Source organism: Oncorhynchus kisutch, linkage group LG20 (genome assembly GCF_002021735.2).
Source record: "Oncorhynchus kisutch isolate 150728-3 linkage group LG20, Okis_V2, whole genome shotgun sequence".
In the NCBI taxonomy this organism is placed as follows: domain Eukaryota; kingdom Metazoa; phylum Chordata; class Actinopteri; order Salmoniformes; family Salmonidae; genus Oncorhynchus; species Oncorhynchus kisutch.
This window is the reverse complement of record NC_034193.2, coordinates 33,569,405-33,586,329: the sequence shown is the minus strand read 5'-3', so window position 1 is coordinate 33,586,329 and position 16,925 is coordinate 33,569,405. Positions and strand designations below refer to the sequence as shown.

The 16,925-nt window shown below is 41.8% G+C and overlaps 1 protein-coding gene across 5 annotated transcripts in view; it reads right to left on the bottom strand.

Moving 5' to 3' along the window:
* LOC109865631 (spectrin beta chain, non-erythrocytic 1) overlaps positions 1-16,925 on the bottom strand; it is a 100,986-nt gene that overhangs the window by 26,102 nt on the left and 57,959 nt on the right. For all 5 annotated transcript variants that reach the window (XM_020453964.2, XM_020453961.2, XM_031799408.1 and 2 more), the window contains 6 exons: positions 10,039-10,176; positions 6,152-6,908; positions 5,428-5,630; positions 2,804-2,894; positions 2,355-2,501; positions 259-522 (listed from right to left, as the gene is read on the bottom strand). In XM_020453964.2, the coding sequence (XP_020309553.1) occupies positions 259-522; positions 2,355-2,501; positions 2,804-2,894; positions 5,428-5,630; positions 6,152-6,908; positions 10,039-10,176 (1,600 nt within the window). The remainder of the gene's footprint in view (positions 1-258; positions 523-2,354; positions 2,502-2,803; positions 2,895-5,427; positions 5,631-6,151; positions 6,909-10,038; positions 10,177-16,925) is intronic.

Genomic DNA, 16,925 nt, shown 5'->3' with positions numbered 1-16,925 from the left:
CCACCAGGGAGAGGGAGGAGAACATTTTGAACACTATGTTTCCCCTAGATTATGTTCCTGGCGGGGCCCAGGCCACTAAGTCAACATCCATGGTTTCTTATCCAAGATTTTCAGATCAGATCAGCCATACATTTTTTATTGCTAAAAACCAATTAAAGCCAACTTATTTAAATTATTATTAGTATTAGTATTAGTTATTAATGCCAACATGATTTATCAATTTGATTACAACGACGCATGCTCCACCATGTACAGTACCTGCTGCTTTTTGAGCAGGATATTGACGCTGGTCAGGTCTTTGCCATAGTCATCAGATTGAATCTGTCCCTCCAGGCCACCCAGCCACTTGTCCAAGTCAGCACAGCTCTGTGTGAACAGCTCGGTCTTGTTGGCGTCAAACAGGCACTGGGCTTTGGTCTGGGTGGTAGACTCCAACACTTCCCACATCTTCTGGAGGGCTGAGAGCTTCTCCTTGACCACCGACTCCGTCTCAGGCTTCTCTAACACCAGCTGCATCCCATCCTGGAGAGGAAAGACTTAGAATCATCTTTATTTCCCAAGTACTTTTACAAGTACCAGGAATTGGACCTAGTGATGTGGTGCTGCCATGCCTTACAGTAACAAAATATACAGTATAAAATAGAAAAGGTTCAAGTTTATGGATAATCTTTGCGTTTCTGCAGTTGTTGAAACACATTTTATGGTCGTGAAACACATTTAGTGCGGTGGGCAGGTACAGTCAGTTAGTTATGGTGGGGTAACCCCATGAGTTTTGGAGTGGGTATAATATGGCAGTTAGTGAGTATAGGGTAGTCATAATCAGTTGGGGAGTTATAGTGGGTACATACACTCAATAGACAGTTTATTAGGTACACCCATCTAGTACCGGGTTGGACCCCCCTTTGCCTCCTGAACAGCCTGAATTCTTCAGGGCATTCAATAAGGTGCCAGAAACATTCCACAGGGATGTTGGTCCATGCCGACATCACGCAGTTGCTGCAGATTGGACGGTGGTACATTCATGCTGCGAATAGCCCGTTCCGTCTCATCCCAAAGGTACTCTATTGGGGTGGGGTCTGGGGACTGCGCAGGCCACTCAAGCGAACTGAACTCGCTGTCATATTCCAAGCAATGTTCTTCCACTCCTCAATTGTACAGTGTTGGTCATCTCGTGTCCACTGGAGCCACTTCGTCTTGTTTTTAGCTGATAGGAGTGGAACCCGGTGTGGTCGTCTGCTGCAATAGCCCATCCGTGACAAGGATCAACGAGTTGTGAGTTCCGAGATGCCGTTCTGCACACCACTGTTGTACTGCGCCGTTATTTGTCTGTTTGTGCCCCAACTGTTAGCTTGCACGATTCTGGCCATTCTCCTTTGACCTCTCTCATTAACAAGCTATTTTAGCTATACAAGCTATCCATTTTCGTGAATGGGGTGGTGAACCTAATAAGAAGTGAGTTGAATATTTTACATAAAGTAATGCTAAAGGAAATTGTGACAGTAAGTGTGGGGTTCTTGATGTGGCATCTATGGTTCTTCAGAATTCTTAAAGGTTCTTGAAACGTAATGAAGCCTGCAGATGTGTCCCTTTCATAGCACACAGAAAATTGGCCAGTGTTTATTTTTCAGTGTAACATTTTTAGTGTTGACACTGTAAAGAGTTAAATTAACACTCAGTGGTATAAAATAACCCCACTGTTGGTGTTAATAACCAGAGTTGAAAAAACCCACAGTTATCATTATCATATTTCCCAGCATGCTCTACTGCAGGTCGATTTTTTTAATTGTTTGTTTCAATATCAATTTTTTTGCATGTACATTGATTAATTAATCGTATGCTACTCAGAAATAAATAACATACATTTTCTAAACTATTCAAATCTGTTACTTGGACTTATTGTACCAGTTACTGAAATTTTGGTTCAATTCTAGATGTTTAAGGTAGTCTCATACCTTAGTCTTCCCAACCTTGGAAGTCATTCTGAATGCAGGTTGCGGGTGAATAAAAATTCTAAATGTTGGATATCCCCACTCCAATACACATGATATTACACATCACTTTGCAAGCCAGCATAATGTGGCTTGCAGGTGTGATGTGGCCTGTAAACTGAGTTTCAGGCCGCTGTATAAGGTTAAAACTAGGCCCTCAAAAGAAGGACTTATGAAATATGTATTTTATTCTTAAAATAATGTAATTTTAATGACAACATACACTTAAGACTACTTAAAAGTCTAGATAACTGATCACGCTAATGTCATGTAATTGGAGGCACTTATTATTAACTTGTGTTCATTCATCTAATACCCAATGCAAAATCATCAAGACAGAGTGAATCTTATTTTGGTTTTGCTAACCTTCTCAATTTTGTCCAGCCACTCCTTGTTGGACTGCAGCTCGGCCATGAAGGCCTGATGCTTGAGCCATTTGCTGTGGAGGTTCCTGGCCTCGTCGTACGACATGTCCTGGGCCGTGAGCATCTTCTCATTAATCCACAGGGACAGCTGCACACACACACACACACACAGGTAGGTAGGTCATTGTATTTGACTGCCTTAGACTGTGAAAGCAGTCTGTCACTATACTTACATGCACTGTTTTATATTTAATACATAGCGTGGCAATGTATGCATTCATAGTATCGGGACTTATACCAATGTTAGACTGTATGAACAATTTCTCACATCCAGATTAAGCATATTCCTGGAATAATAAGCACTTTCAATGGAGAATCTCTATTGAAAGTGCTTTTTAGTTCAGGAGTAGGCTTAATCTGGGTCCGGGAAAGACATGTTGGGCAGCAGACCTCCTGGGAATCCTGTAGGAACTTCTGAAGATCCCGGTTATCCTTCAGCCTCATCAGTAGCTCCAGAGCAGCCTTGCGGTTCTTCTTATGTCTGTGCAAATGTTGGGTAAACAGATTTGATCATGGATAATAGATCCCATGTTTATTGTGACTACCACAAACAAGCTCCCAGTTGTGTGTACCATATACAGTATATCACAAAAGTGAGTCCACCCCTCACATTTTTGTAAATATTTGAGTATATCTTTTCATGTGACAACACTGAAGAAATGACACTTTGCTACAATGTTAAGTAGTGAGTGTGCAGCTTGTATAACAGTGTAAATTTACTGTCCCCTCAAAATAACAACACACAGCCATTAATGTCTAAACCGCTGGCAACAAAAGTGAGTACTACCCTAAGTGAAAATGTCCAAATTGGGCCCAATTAGCCATTTTCCCTCCCCGGTGTCATGTGACTCATGAGTGTTACAAGGTCTCAGGTGTGAATGGGGAGCAGATGTGTTAAATTTGGTGTCATCGCTCTCACAATCCCTCATACTGACTGGTCACTAGAAGTTCAACATGGCACCTCATGGCAAAGAACTCTGAGGATCTGAAAAAAAGAATGGTTGCTCTACATAAAGATGGCCTGGGCTATAAGAAGATTGCCAAGACCCTGAAACTGAGCTGCAGCACGGGTGCCAAGACCATACAGCGGTTTAACTGGACAGGTTCCACTCAGCACAGGCCTCACCATTGTAGACCAAAGAAGTTGAGTGCACGTGCTCAGCGTCACATCCAGAGGTTGTCTTTGGGAAATAGACGTATGAGTGCTGCCAGCATTGCTGCAGAGGTTGAAGGGGTGGGGGTTCAGCCTGTCAGTACTCAGACCATACGTCGTACACTGCATCAAATTGGTCTGCATGGCTGTCGTCCCAGAAGGAAGCCTCTTCTAAAGATGATGCACAAGAATGCCCGCAAACAGTTTTTTGAAGACAAGCAGACTAAAGACATGGATTACTGATGAGACCAAGATAAACTTATTTGGTGCAGATGGTGTCAAGCGTGTGTGGCGGCAACCAGGTGAGGAGTACAAAGGATCAGCAGAGCATGATCCCCTCCCTTCGGAGACTGGGCCGCAGGGCAGTATTCCAACATGATAACAACCCCAAACACACCGCCAAGATGACCACTGCCTTGCTAAAGAAGCTGGGTAAAGGTGATGGACTGGCCAAGCATGTCTCCAGAATTAAACCCTATTGAGCATCTGTTGGGCATCCTCAAACGGAAGGTGGAGGAGTGCAAGGTCTCTAACATCCACCAGCTCTGTGATGTCATCATGGAGGAGTGGAAGAGGACTCCAGTGGCAACCTGTGAAGCTCAGGTGAACTCCATGCCCAAGAGGGTCAAGGCAGTGCAGGAAAATGGTGGCCACACAAAATATTGACACTTTGGGCCCAATTTGGACATTTTCACTTAGGGGTGTACTCACTTTTGTTGCCAGCTGTTTAGACATTAATGGCTGTGTTATTTTGAGTTATTTTGAGGGGACAGCAAATTTACACTGTTATACAAGCTGTACACTCACTACTTTACATTGTAGCTAAGTGTCATTTCTTCAGTGTTGTCACATGAAAAGATATACTCAAATATTTACAAAAATGTGAGGGGTTTACTCACTTTTGTGATATACTGTATACAGTTGAAGTCGTAAGTTTACATACACCTTAGTCAAATACATTTAAACTCAGTTTTTCACAATTCCTGACATTTAATCCTAGTAAAAATTCCTGGTTTTAGGTCAGTTAGGATTACCACGTTATTTTAAGAATATGAAATGTCAGAATAATAGAGTGATTTACTTCATGTTTTATTTATTTCATCACATTCCCAGGGGGTCATAAGTTTACATACACTCCATTAATATTTGGTAGCATTGCCTTTAAATTGTTTAACTTGGGTAAAACATTTTGGGTAGCCTTCCACAAGCTTCCCACAATAAGTTGGGTGAATGTTAGCCCATTCCTCCTGACAGAGCTGGTTTAACTGAGTCAGGTTTGTAGGCCTCCTTGCTCGCACACGCTTTTTTGTCGCAAACATTTTTTTTACATCACGATACACAATACCAAGTAAATGCAAAGATCAATATCAAGCGTTGTACTGGCATTTGTGGTAGCTGTAAACCTAATAACTGGGTGGTCATATATCTAACCATTGGTTGTATTCTGGGTAGTCATTTTTGCAGTAAAGCTGTGCAGGTAGCCTACTGGTTAAGCGTTTTGAGCGAGTAACTGAAAGGTTGCTGGTTTGAATCCCCAAGGTGGAAAAATCTGCCGCTCTGCCCTTGAGCAAGACAATTAACCCGGGCGCTGAGGATGTTGATTAAGGCAGCCCCCCGCACCTCTCTGATTCATAGTGGTTTGGTTAAATACGGAAAACACATTTTAGATGAATGCATTCAGTTGTGCAACTGACTAGGTATCCCATTTCCAGGAGATTGCTTTATCATATTAATGTGGTTCCTGGGGCATTAAATACTCCAACAGGTATGAGATCTAATCTGTGCAGCAGAGTAACCGCAAAAAAATTACGACCTGTCCACCAGTGTCATTTGTAACTATATAGCAGAAGAGGTTTCTAACCTGTCGTCAATAGACGTCGCTCTCTCCTGGATGCGGTCGGCGTTGATGTTGCCATCAGTCGCCAGCCGCCTGCCAGCCTCCACAACACTGTTTATCTTCTCTTCGTTGGCGTCCATTGTGGTCATGAAGTCCTCCTGCTGCTTGATGGCTCCTTCAGCCCCCTCAAGTGTAGTGGCCATCTCTGTATGGGCCAGCATGTATTCCTAAGATTAGGGTTATAAAAAGAGAGAGTCAGTCACAGGGTTTTCTAATAATCCCCACTGAGACTGGATATCCAGGTTGGGGTCAATTCCATTTCAAATCAGTTAGGGAGTACACTGAAATTCTTGAATTGACTGAACTGAAACAGAATATAGAACCCAACCCCGCTGGAATTCAATCTAAAGTACATTGGACTCTTTCTGAAATGTACTTTTTTGATTTGCAAAGCAGCATGTCCTAGGTAGAGGGAGTGGATTATAGTTGGGCACAAAAAATGACACATTGTTACCACATCCCTGCCTCGTAAAATTAGGTAATAACAGCTAAAAGAGGACTTTAAAATAAACTGTTACCAAAAATCAAATTTTGAATGTGTAATCAGTGAAATGAAATAATAGTGAAACGGAACCATTCACTTTGGATTCCTAGGCTAATATTTTTCCACTCTTGGAATAGAATTGAAACTCAATTGAATCGAGCAACCAAGTACCCTGGTTTAAGGGGTATTGGCCAATCAACGTACCTGGTTGTTGAGGAAGGCCTCGGCCTGCGTGGTGTCCCTGAGAAACAGTTGGTAGGCGTGGGACTGGGACAGCAGGTTCTGCCGGTTTTCCCACATCTTGTGCAGCTCATTCCAGCCCGTGTCCAGGGCCTGTAGCCGCTGCCTCAGGAACATGTACTGGGCATCGGTCTGTCCCTGGGTCACCATCTCGCCCATGTCGCGCATCTTCTGGTAGTCCTCCTCGTAGTTGCAGATCTCGTTCTTGATGCCCTCGTGCTGCGCCAGCAGCTTCTCTGCCTCGGCCAGCGTGTTGGGCGTCTCCTCCGAGGCGACGGCTGTCTGTGTGCGCGACAGCCACGACTGGAAGTCATCCAGCTCGCGCAGGAACTGCTGCAGCTTGCTGGCCTCACCAAGGGACAACTCGCGATTACGCAGTGTGGCCTTCATCTCCTCCCACACGGCAGTGATCTCGGCCAGGCGGCCCTTGATGGCCTTGGCTTGGTCCGGGTGCTCGCCGGCCAGCCGCTCTGCCTCGCCGCGCAGGTCGCCCAGCTTGTCCTCGATGGCAGCCAGGTCACGCTCCATGCCAGTGAGTTTACGCTGCAGCGCCATGACACCTGTCAGGTCGTTGCCCAGCTCCTGGGTGGACTCAATGACCTTCGTCTTCTCGCGGATCCATGACTTGGTTTCGTTGCAGTCCAGGTGGTAGTTCTGCACACCCAGCGCCGAGATTAGAGACTCCTTCTTCTGGTCTGCCAGATCCCGGAACTGGCTCCATCTGAGGAACAAATTAATAAATAGAAATATGGTAATTTAGCAGACACTTTGATCCAGTTGACGGACAGTGGCACATATTTCAATATTTGTGGCCCGTACGGGAATCAAACCAACCATAACCCTGTTGTTGCCAGACCAAGGCTCAAATTGACTGAACTGGCCAATTAATTTGATGATAACCAATAATAAATGTCCAGCTCAATTCAAAGGATAAAGTCATATCCAACACACAATAACACAATTTTGAGTCAATAGCTATTATTAATTCACCATGAGAAAAGTAAAGGTCAGGCATCACATAACTGCTTAACTACATTATAATAACCTAATCATCTTTTGGTTTCTTCATTTGGCATCAGGTACAGTGCCTTGTAAAAGTGTTTTTCCTATTTTGTAGCATTACAACCTGTAATTTAAATGTATTTTTATTTGGATTTAATGCAATGGACAAAATAGTCCAAATCGGTGAAGTGAAATGAAAAAAATTACTTGTTTCAAAAAATTCAAAAAAATAAATAAAAGTGGTGCGTGTATATGTATTCACCCCCTTTGCTATGAAGCCCCTAAATAAGACCTGGTGCAACCAATTACCTTCAGAAGTCACATAATTAGATAAAGTCCACCTGTGTGCAATCTAAGTGTCACATGATCTGTCACATGATCTCAATATACATGTACACCTGTTCTGAACGGCCATAGAGTCTGCAACATCACTAAGAAAGGGGCACCACCAAGCAAGTGGCACCATGAAGACCAAGGAGCTCTCCAAAAAGGTCAGGGACTGTCACGATCGTTGGACGCACACTCGGACCAACGTGCAGCGTGATCTGGGTTCCACATCTTTTATTAGAAATAAGTGAACCACACAACAAAACAATAAAGACTAAACATGACGACAATGGAGTGCTAACATGCAACTACACAAACAATATCCCACAAAACACAGGTGGAAAAAAGCTACCTAAGTATGATCCCCAATTAGAGACAACAATTACCAGCTGCCTCTATTTGGGAATCATACAAAATCACCAACATAGAAAAACAAAACTAGAACCCCACATAGAAATAATAAACTAGACTAACCCCCCTGACCTACTCTACCATAGAAACTAAGGGCTCTCTACGGTCAGGACGTGACAGGGACAAAGTTGTGGGTAAGTACAGATCAGGGTTGGGTTGTAAAAAAATATCTGAAACTTTGAACATCCCATGGAGCACCATTAAATCTATTATTAAAAAATTAAAAGAATATGGCACCACAACAAACCTGCCAAGAGCGTGCCGCCCACCAAAACTCACAGACCAGGCAAGGAGGGCATTAATCAGAGAGGCAACAGAGACCAAAGATAACCCAGAAAGAACTGCAAAGCTCTACAGCTGAGATTGGAGTATCTGTCCATAGGACCACTTTAAGCCATACATTCCACAGAGCTGGGCTTTACGGAAGAGTGGCCAGAAAAAAAGCCATTGCTTAAAGAAAAAAAAAAATAGGCAAACACATGCCTTTTGGTGTTCGCCAAAAGGCATGTGGGAGACTCCCTAAACATATGGAAGAAGGAACTCTGGCAGATGAGACTAAAATGTAGGTTTTTGGCCATTAAGGAAAACACTATGTCTGGCGCAAACCCAACACCTCTCATCCCGAGAACACCATCCCCATGGTGGTGGCAGCATCATGCTGTGGGGATGTTTTTCATCGGCAGGGACTGGGAAACTGGTCAGAATTGAAGGAATGATGGATGGCTCTAAATACAGGGAAATTCTTGAGGGAAACATGTTTCAGTCTTCCAGAGATTTGAGATTGGGACAGAGGTTCACCTTCCAGCAGGACAATGGCCCTAAGCATACTGCTAAAGCAACACTCGAGTGGTTTAAGGGGAAAAATGGAAATGTCAAAGCCCAGACCTCAATCCAATTGAGAATATGTGGTATGACTTAAAATTGCTGTACATCAGCGGAACCCATCCAATTTGAATGTGCCGGAGCACATTGTGCTCCGGCACAGTGTATAATATACCATTTTATAGCACTGATTCTCTACTTTTATCCAATGTATAAAAAAAAACTATTTCAAGTTTTGCTACATAAGACCGATTTGAGCCATTCAGTCACAAATATGCACCCAATCCAAATTGAAATGTTATCAGAAAGATGTTGGGTTGTTTTCATAGATTTATATTTCCTTACAACCGGTCAAACTGACGTTTGAACATTTTGCACAGAAAATCTTTTACGTTATTTTATAGTTATTGTATTTTCTCCCCGGTCACTAAACGTCTTTGCACCGTGATAGAAGCAGAGATCACTCAAAGTTTTCACAACTACATTGAAGCATTCATTCCATTGATTTATGACATTCTGGTGAGCAAGGGTTTATTTAGTCTTCTAGGGCAACATATAATGTCAGAAGAGAAGCTGCATGTATCTAATTCTAGACAAGTTGACAACCAAAATGTTTGAAATTATAAGTAGAAACATATCTAAATGTTCTATATTAGTGGGTTAGGGTCAGGTGTGGGACTCAGTTTCACTTTATCACATATAGTCGGGCAACTGCGGAAGGGTTATTAGCAATTGCGGCAGGGTGAGGGTGAACAAACAGCTGATCCGTGTTCCACTGAAGGACATATCAGCTACAGATGTAGGATCTTAATTTGAGCCAGTTTGCTACAGCAAGAAAAAATTCCTACAGCAACAAGAAATGTGGATTATAATTACTGGAAATTTTTTGTAGGGGTTGATACATTTTTAATTAGGGCAAATCAAGTCTGAACATTTTAAGTGGAAGTTCAACTTTAGAAGCCTTGATTTCTGATGAGCCCAATGGGCTGGCACAATGAGCCAAGGAATTCCCACCATTCCCCTAATCCGGACGACGTTGGGCCAATTGGTGCCAGCCCATTGGGCTCCTGTTCACGGCCGGCTGTGACACAGCCTGGGATCGAACCTGAGGCTGTAGTGGCGCAGTGCCTTAGACCGCTGCACCACTCGGGAGGCCCCCTTGAAGCTATGTTAAACCTCAAATACACTACAAGTTTGCATTTCCTGCAACAACAGGATGATCAAATTAAGCTACGGCATCTGTATGACAGGAGACAGTGTGACGTCTGTCTGGGAATGGCTCAACTTGCCTGTTGTTGAGCTTATCTTGCTGGGCTTTGATGTTCTTCTCACTGGGGTGTCCATTGTGCATCAGCTGCCTGGCGATCTGGTTCACAACAGCGACGCGTGATGCCTGGTTGTTCATCTCAGGCTCCAGGCTCTCGAACCTGGGAAAGAGAGAGCATGCCATGTCCAATCAGTTCCACTTCAAAACAAACCATTTTCTCTTCAAAACTAATGTTAAGATAGCATACGGACATTGATGTCTGGGCCACATTCAGGCAAATGTTGTGGAAAGCTGCAGATAGAACTGTCATGAATAGAGCTGACATGATTCCTTATACTACCTACAGCACCCAATGTCACAGGAAGGCAAAAAAGATAATCAAGGACAACAACCACCCGAGCCACTGCCTGTTCACCTCACTACCATCCAGAAGGCGAGGTCAGTACAGTTGCATCAAAACTGGAACAAAGAAACTGAAAAACAGCTTCTATCTCAAGGACATCAGACTGTTAAATAGCCATCACTAGCACAGAGAGGCTGCTGCCTACATACACAGACTTGAAATCATTGGCCACTTTAATAAATGGAACACGAGTCACTTTTAATAATGTCACTTTAATAATGTTTACATATCTTGCATTACTCATCTCATACCTATATACTGTATTCTATACTATCTACTGTATCTTAGTCTATGCTGCTCTGACATTGCTCGTCCATGTATTTATATATTCTTAATTCCATTACTTAGATTTATGTGTATTGGGTATTTGTTGTGACATTTTTTTATATTATTTGTTAGATATTGCTGCACTGTCGGAACTAGAAGCACAAGCATTTCGCTATACCTGCAATAACATCTGCTAAACACGTGTATGTGACCAATAAAGTTGGATTTGATTAGATACATATCAGAGGCATGTTTGTTCCACATACCATATTTTTATCTGAACGTTCCACAACGTTTTACCCTGATGAATCCACCTCAGACGTATTCCCCTGTTTGGGGATTAATCTCATTTTCTCCTTGTATTATCTGCCCTGTTCTGTCTGCTTCAAATATCTATTTCATCATTTTCTATTTAAAGGTGAACTTCAGTTTCTCGAAAGGAACCTAACAAATAGGTCAACCAACACCCAGTAGGAGGAGCTGTTGCATTATAACTCATTTATCATTTGTATATTTATAATTTTTCCTCAATCACGTAAAACTGGTTTTTGGAACTGTGGTCAAACGTACCTACAGCAGAACATCAGTGATCAAATGCTCAAATACAGTTACAGATCTTCTGGTCATATTCTTTTCTTTCTACTTGGATTGCATCTCTTAAGACACCCTTTTGCTAAACCTGAAATACAACTGCAATCAATGAATGCAAAATTCCGTGACGTGTTTTGTTCACATAAGAGAATTTTGCAAATCTGCCCATCGTTTCCAGAAATCAGTAAATACTAGTGCACAAAATTGTAAAATGGCTCTATCAGTGTAAATTCACGTAAATTATAGCAGAGGTTGGGGACCCCAGGGCACGTGCCCTGTATACCCATTCGGTAATCCAGCACTGATTGTATACTTCCATTACAGAGTGACCCTTTGGTGTAAATTGAAGCCTATCCATTCGTATCAGCAGTTCCTCCACTGTATTCCCCTGTCCTTTTTTCTCTTTGGGATTGCTTTTCTGCTTGGTGATGGAAAGTCTACAAACCTATCAGTAGAACAGACTATGTATAGAATACATGGAATTGGACTATGATGATGCAGATGAATGAATCCTGCATACAATGTGAAATTTGTGGGTGAAATATACATCAAAGTAAAGTAATTTTCCATAACTTTGCACCTTTTGATAGTTTGTATTCCAATTTTGATCGTCATGATTTAGTGACTGCACATTTTTTTTTAAACAGACTAACTTTCTTTTGTGTCCGCTTGACTCAAGAGGCATCGATGGTTGTGAAAATCTTTTTTCAGGCAGTCTTTCGACTACTGTATTTGCAGTTTTGATGAATCCAAATGATTTTGTGTGAAGTAAACTACATTTTAAAGGTTTAAATGCATTTTGGGCACGATTCCGACATAGGAAATTACATCTTTCCTAAGCATTTCTCAGTAGTTGATATTCAGACTTACCTTGTAAATGTGCGTAACAGACTTTGCAGGCACGGTTCCCTTGCCTGAGCTTAATAAATTGAAATCAACCTCTGAAAACCCTCCCACTTTGTCATGGAATTTCATTCAATAGGGTTTACAGTACATTTATCTTAAGCAATCCCTTTAAATACAGCATACCTTTGATTTTTTATTTGGTTGACAGACTCAATAGAATACATTGAATGTGCAAAACATTAGGAATGCCTTCCTAATATTGAGTTGCACCCCTTTCGTCCTCAGAACAGCCTCAATTCGTCGGGGCATGGAATCTACAAGGTGTTGAAAGCGTTCCATGTTGACTCCAATGCTTCCTAGAGTTGTGTCAAGTTGGATGGATGTCCTATGGGTGGTGGACCATTCTTGATACACCTGGGAAACTGTTGAGTGTGAAACACCTAGCAGCGTTGAAGTTCATGACACACTCAAACCGGTGCTCCCGTCACCTACTACCATACCCCGTTCAAAGGCACTTTAATATTTTGTCTTGCCCATTCACCCTCTGAATTGCACACATACACAATCCATGTCTCAATTGTCTCAAGGCTTAAAAAGTATTCTTTAAAACTGTCTCCTTCCCTTCATCTACATTGACTGAAGTGGATTTAACAAGTGACATCAACAAGGGATCAAAGCCTTCACCTGGATTCACCTGGTCAGTCTATGTCATGGTAAGAGTTTTGGAAATCGCGAAAAGGGGTTCAGAATATTAGGGATTAATGAAGGGATTTCTGCACCAATTGATATATTAAAAACTACTCTGATTTTGTAGATTGCTTAGGGTTAGAATATTTTTTTAAATGGTGTTGAGTCATTCTGAAAATTGCCACATTCAGTTCTTTAACCCATGGTAATGTTGGAAGATTAGTGAACATAGAATTGTAATATGGAGAATAGTGTACAATAATAGGCTATACCCTCGTCTATTGCGTGCACTAACTGTGTGATGACACAGCCAAGTATTGCGCCATGCGTCGAATTCACACTGTTACGGCTTGGTCTGTGTTCTGCTCCATAATGATTTAATTAGCCTGTCTTTTTAAATATTATCAACTGTTACTAATGATCCTCAGCAACAACCACAATGCAGAGAGAGAGAGAGAGAGAGAGAGAGAGAGAGAGAGAGTGAGAGAGAGACAGAGATTGAAAGGAAGGAAGCAGGACAGAGGAAGCAAAGCAAATTAATGTAAATGAAACAATGTAATTAAATGGAATGACAATCTAAGCTAAAGGGAACTAAGAGTAAATTGGCAGTTGTTATGAGGCCTACTGACATTTGATACTGTTAGTGGCTAATATTTAACATGATAGAAATATGAAACAGAAAGTGGCCATCACTGTAAGTTCAAATGCTGTACAATTGAAATTCTGTGTAATGGCACAGCATTTCATAAACTTTACTGTGGGAAAGTTGATATGTTGATATACATCAGTTTGCATCCATGTGACTGGTTTCACATTTGTCTCCAGCAATTATAAGGTAAAATATTTATTTATTTTATTTCACCTTTATTTAACCAGGTAGGCAAGTTGAGAACAAGTTCTCATTTACAACTGCGACCTGGCCAAGATAAAGCAAAGCAGTGCGACACATACAACAACACAGAGTTACACCTGGAATAAACAAACATACAGTCAATAATACAGTAGAAAAAGTCTATATACAGTGTATGCAAATGAGGTAGGATAAGGGAGGTAAGGCAAACAATAGGCCATAGTGACGAAGTAATTACAATATAGCCATTAAACATGGAATGGTAGATGTGCAGAAGATGAATGAGCAAGTAGAGATACCGGGGTGCAAAGGAGCAAAATAAATACAGTAGCTTAAAGCTAGTGAGGGAGATATGAGTCTCCAGCTTCAGTGATTTTTGCAGTTCGTTCCAGTCATTGGCAGCAGAGAACTGGAAGGAAAGACGGCCAAAGGAAGAATTGGCTTTGGGGGTGACTAGTGAGATGCTACGGGTGGGTGCTGCTATGGCGACCAGGGCGCAGAGATAAGGCGGGGCTTTACCTAGCAACGACTTGTAGATGACCTGGAGCCAGTGGGTTTGGCGACGTGTATGAAGTGAGGACCAGCCAACGAGAGCGTACAGGTCGCAGTGGTTGGTAGTATATGGGGCTTTGGTGACAAAACGGATGGCACTGTGATAGATTGCATCCAAGTTGTTGAGTAGAGTGTTGGAGGCTATTTTGTAAATTACATCGAAGTTGAGGATTGGTAGGATGGTCAGTTTTACGAGGGTATGTTTGGCAGCATGAGTGAAGGATGCTTTGTTGCGAAATAGGAAGCCGATTCTATATTTCATTCAGATTGGAGATGTTTATTGTGGGTCTGAAAGGAGAGTTTACAGTCTAACCAGACACCTAGGTATTTGTAGTTGTCCACATATTCTAGGTCAGAACCGTCCAGAGTAGTGATGCTAGTCGGGCGGGAGGGTGCGGTTAGCAATTGATTGAAGAGCATGCACTTAGTTTTACTAGCATTTAAGAGCAGTTGGAGGCCACGGAAGGAGAGTTGTATGGCATTGAAGCTCGTCTGGAGGTTAATTAACACAGTGTCCAAAGGGCCAGAGGTATACAGAATGGTGTCATCTCAGTAGAGGTGGATCAGAGAATCACCCGCAGCAAGAGCGACATCATTGATGTATACAGAGAAGAGAGTCGGCCCGAGAATTGAACCCTGTGGCACCCCCATAGAGACTGGCAGAGGTCCGGACAACAGGCCCTCCGATTTGACACACTGAACTCTATCAGATAAGTAGTTGGTGAACCAGGCGATGCAATCTTTTGAGAAACCAAGGCCAGGTCGATGAATACAGCTGCACAGTAATGTCTCTTATCGATGGTGGTTATGATATCCTTTAGGACCTTGAGCGTGGCTGAGGTGCACCCATGACCAGCTCTGAAACCAGATTGCATAGCGGAGAAGGTACGGTGGGGATTCGAAATGGTCGGTAATCTGTTTGTTAACTTGGCTTTCGAAGACCTTAGAAAGGCAGGGTAGGATAGATATATGTCTGTAGCAGTTTGGGTCTGGAGTGTCTCCCCCAGCATTCCAATCTTTGGGAATCTCAGACGATACGAAAGAGAGGTTGAACAGGCTAGTAATAGGGGTGGCACACATCTAAAGCAAGTGTTATTTATATTTACAATTACCTTCTTCAAATGGATGACTCATTTACTTAGCTGTTATCAAGTTGTAAATTACATTGCATGGAGAATGGTCTTATTTTTATCGGAAAAAAATTCAGTAGATGCTTTTTCCACTTGGAACAAATAGGTTCGCTAGACCTTATTAATTGCTTCCTTGTGTGTACAGGTGGTGGAATAATTAGGAAATGAAGTTGTTGGAGGAAATTATGGTTGAAATGACTAATTATGTATACATTCCAATCAGAACTGACTAGTCCAAATGCTATAATGTACTGTACATATGAATTTTCTCTCTTGCTCCCATTCCCAATTGTATATAATGTAGTCAGGAGTTTAGTAACAATGAAGGTCTGTTCCTTAGTTCATTCATTTGTACAATCTCCAGGTGGCAGGAACAGACTATCTCCAGACTGTCTAGAATGCTGATTTATACTGACTGACCTTGACTTCAGGCGTAGAGCGAAGGCTCGAGAGCTATAGGGCCCCTCTACTGGTGAACGTTTAGAAAACGCTGACGTCACTTCATGCATAATTAATTAACTTACAAATCATTAATGAATTAGAAAGAGTGCGAATTTGGTTTTGGCTACAAAACATACAGGAATTAAAAATTCCACTAACAATTGGTCCTTCGATCCCGGATCTAAATACCCCTCTCCGTTATCTGGAGGTAGTACGCTGAAAATCGTGCACGGACGAGTTTTTGACTCGTTTTACTAAAGACCTGACCTCTGAATTGAGGTTTAAATTCAGGCCTGCATATTATCACGGAGTACAGGGAGGGTGACAGATTCAAACAAACAATGTTTTCCCAGCCGGCAGCAGGTAAAGTAGCCTTTATTCTCGATTCTGGGGGGATTTGAGCTCTTTAATTGATGTTCTGAAATTTTCAGAATTTATCAATAATGGGAGCTTTGCTATTCCCACAGGGTTTGTATGACCATCATACACTGGGTTTTGTATAACCGATATACATCAGTTGTATAGCATACATTTTGCAAGATCTATACAAGCAAATGGAAAAATAAACATTAAAGGAATAGGCAACGGAATGGTCACATATATGCACACATATATGCAAGGACATTTTTAAATTAGGACGATTTTCTGGGAATTCCCGGTGTCGAAGTTTTGGGACTACGGACAATTATAATAATAATGTTGAGAAAAATGGATAAGGTGAGTCAAAAGAAAAATACAAGATGGTTTAATTGTAATCCCGGCCGAGGCGGTTAACTAAAATTGATTTTAGATTGTAATTGACCTATTTGCATGTTTTGCCTGAAAAATACGGTCGCCAGTGTTTGTAAAAGATATGAAATGAACGTTTATTATGCGTTTTAGATAGAATTGAAAAAAGAAGTCATTAAAAATAATGGCGAGACAATTTCGATGTAATACGCTATTTTGCCCAAAATGATCTGGTGGAATAATGTAGAGATGGGAGTCGTATTTAAATAAATGTATCAGGAATTTAAAATTCCACTAACAGAAGTCAAGGTCAGAATACGGCATATGTGTAGACTCACCTCTGCCACACTAACTTATCCAAAATAAATAGCAGATAGCATTCTTAAGTTCAAGGTCAGAATACACATTTACAG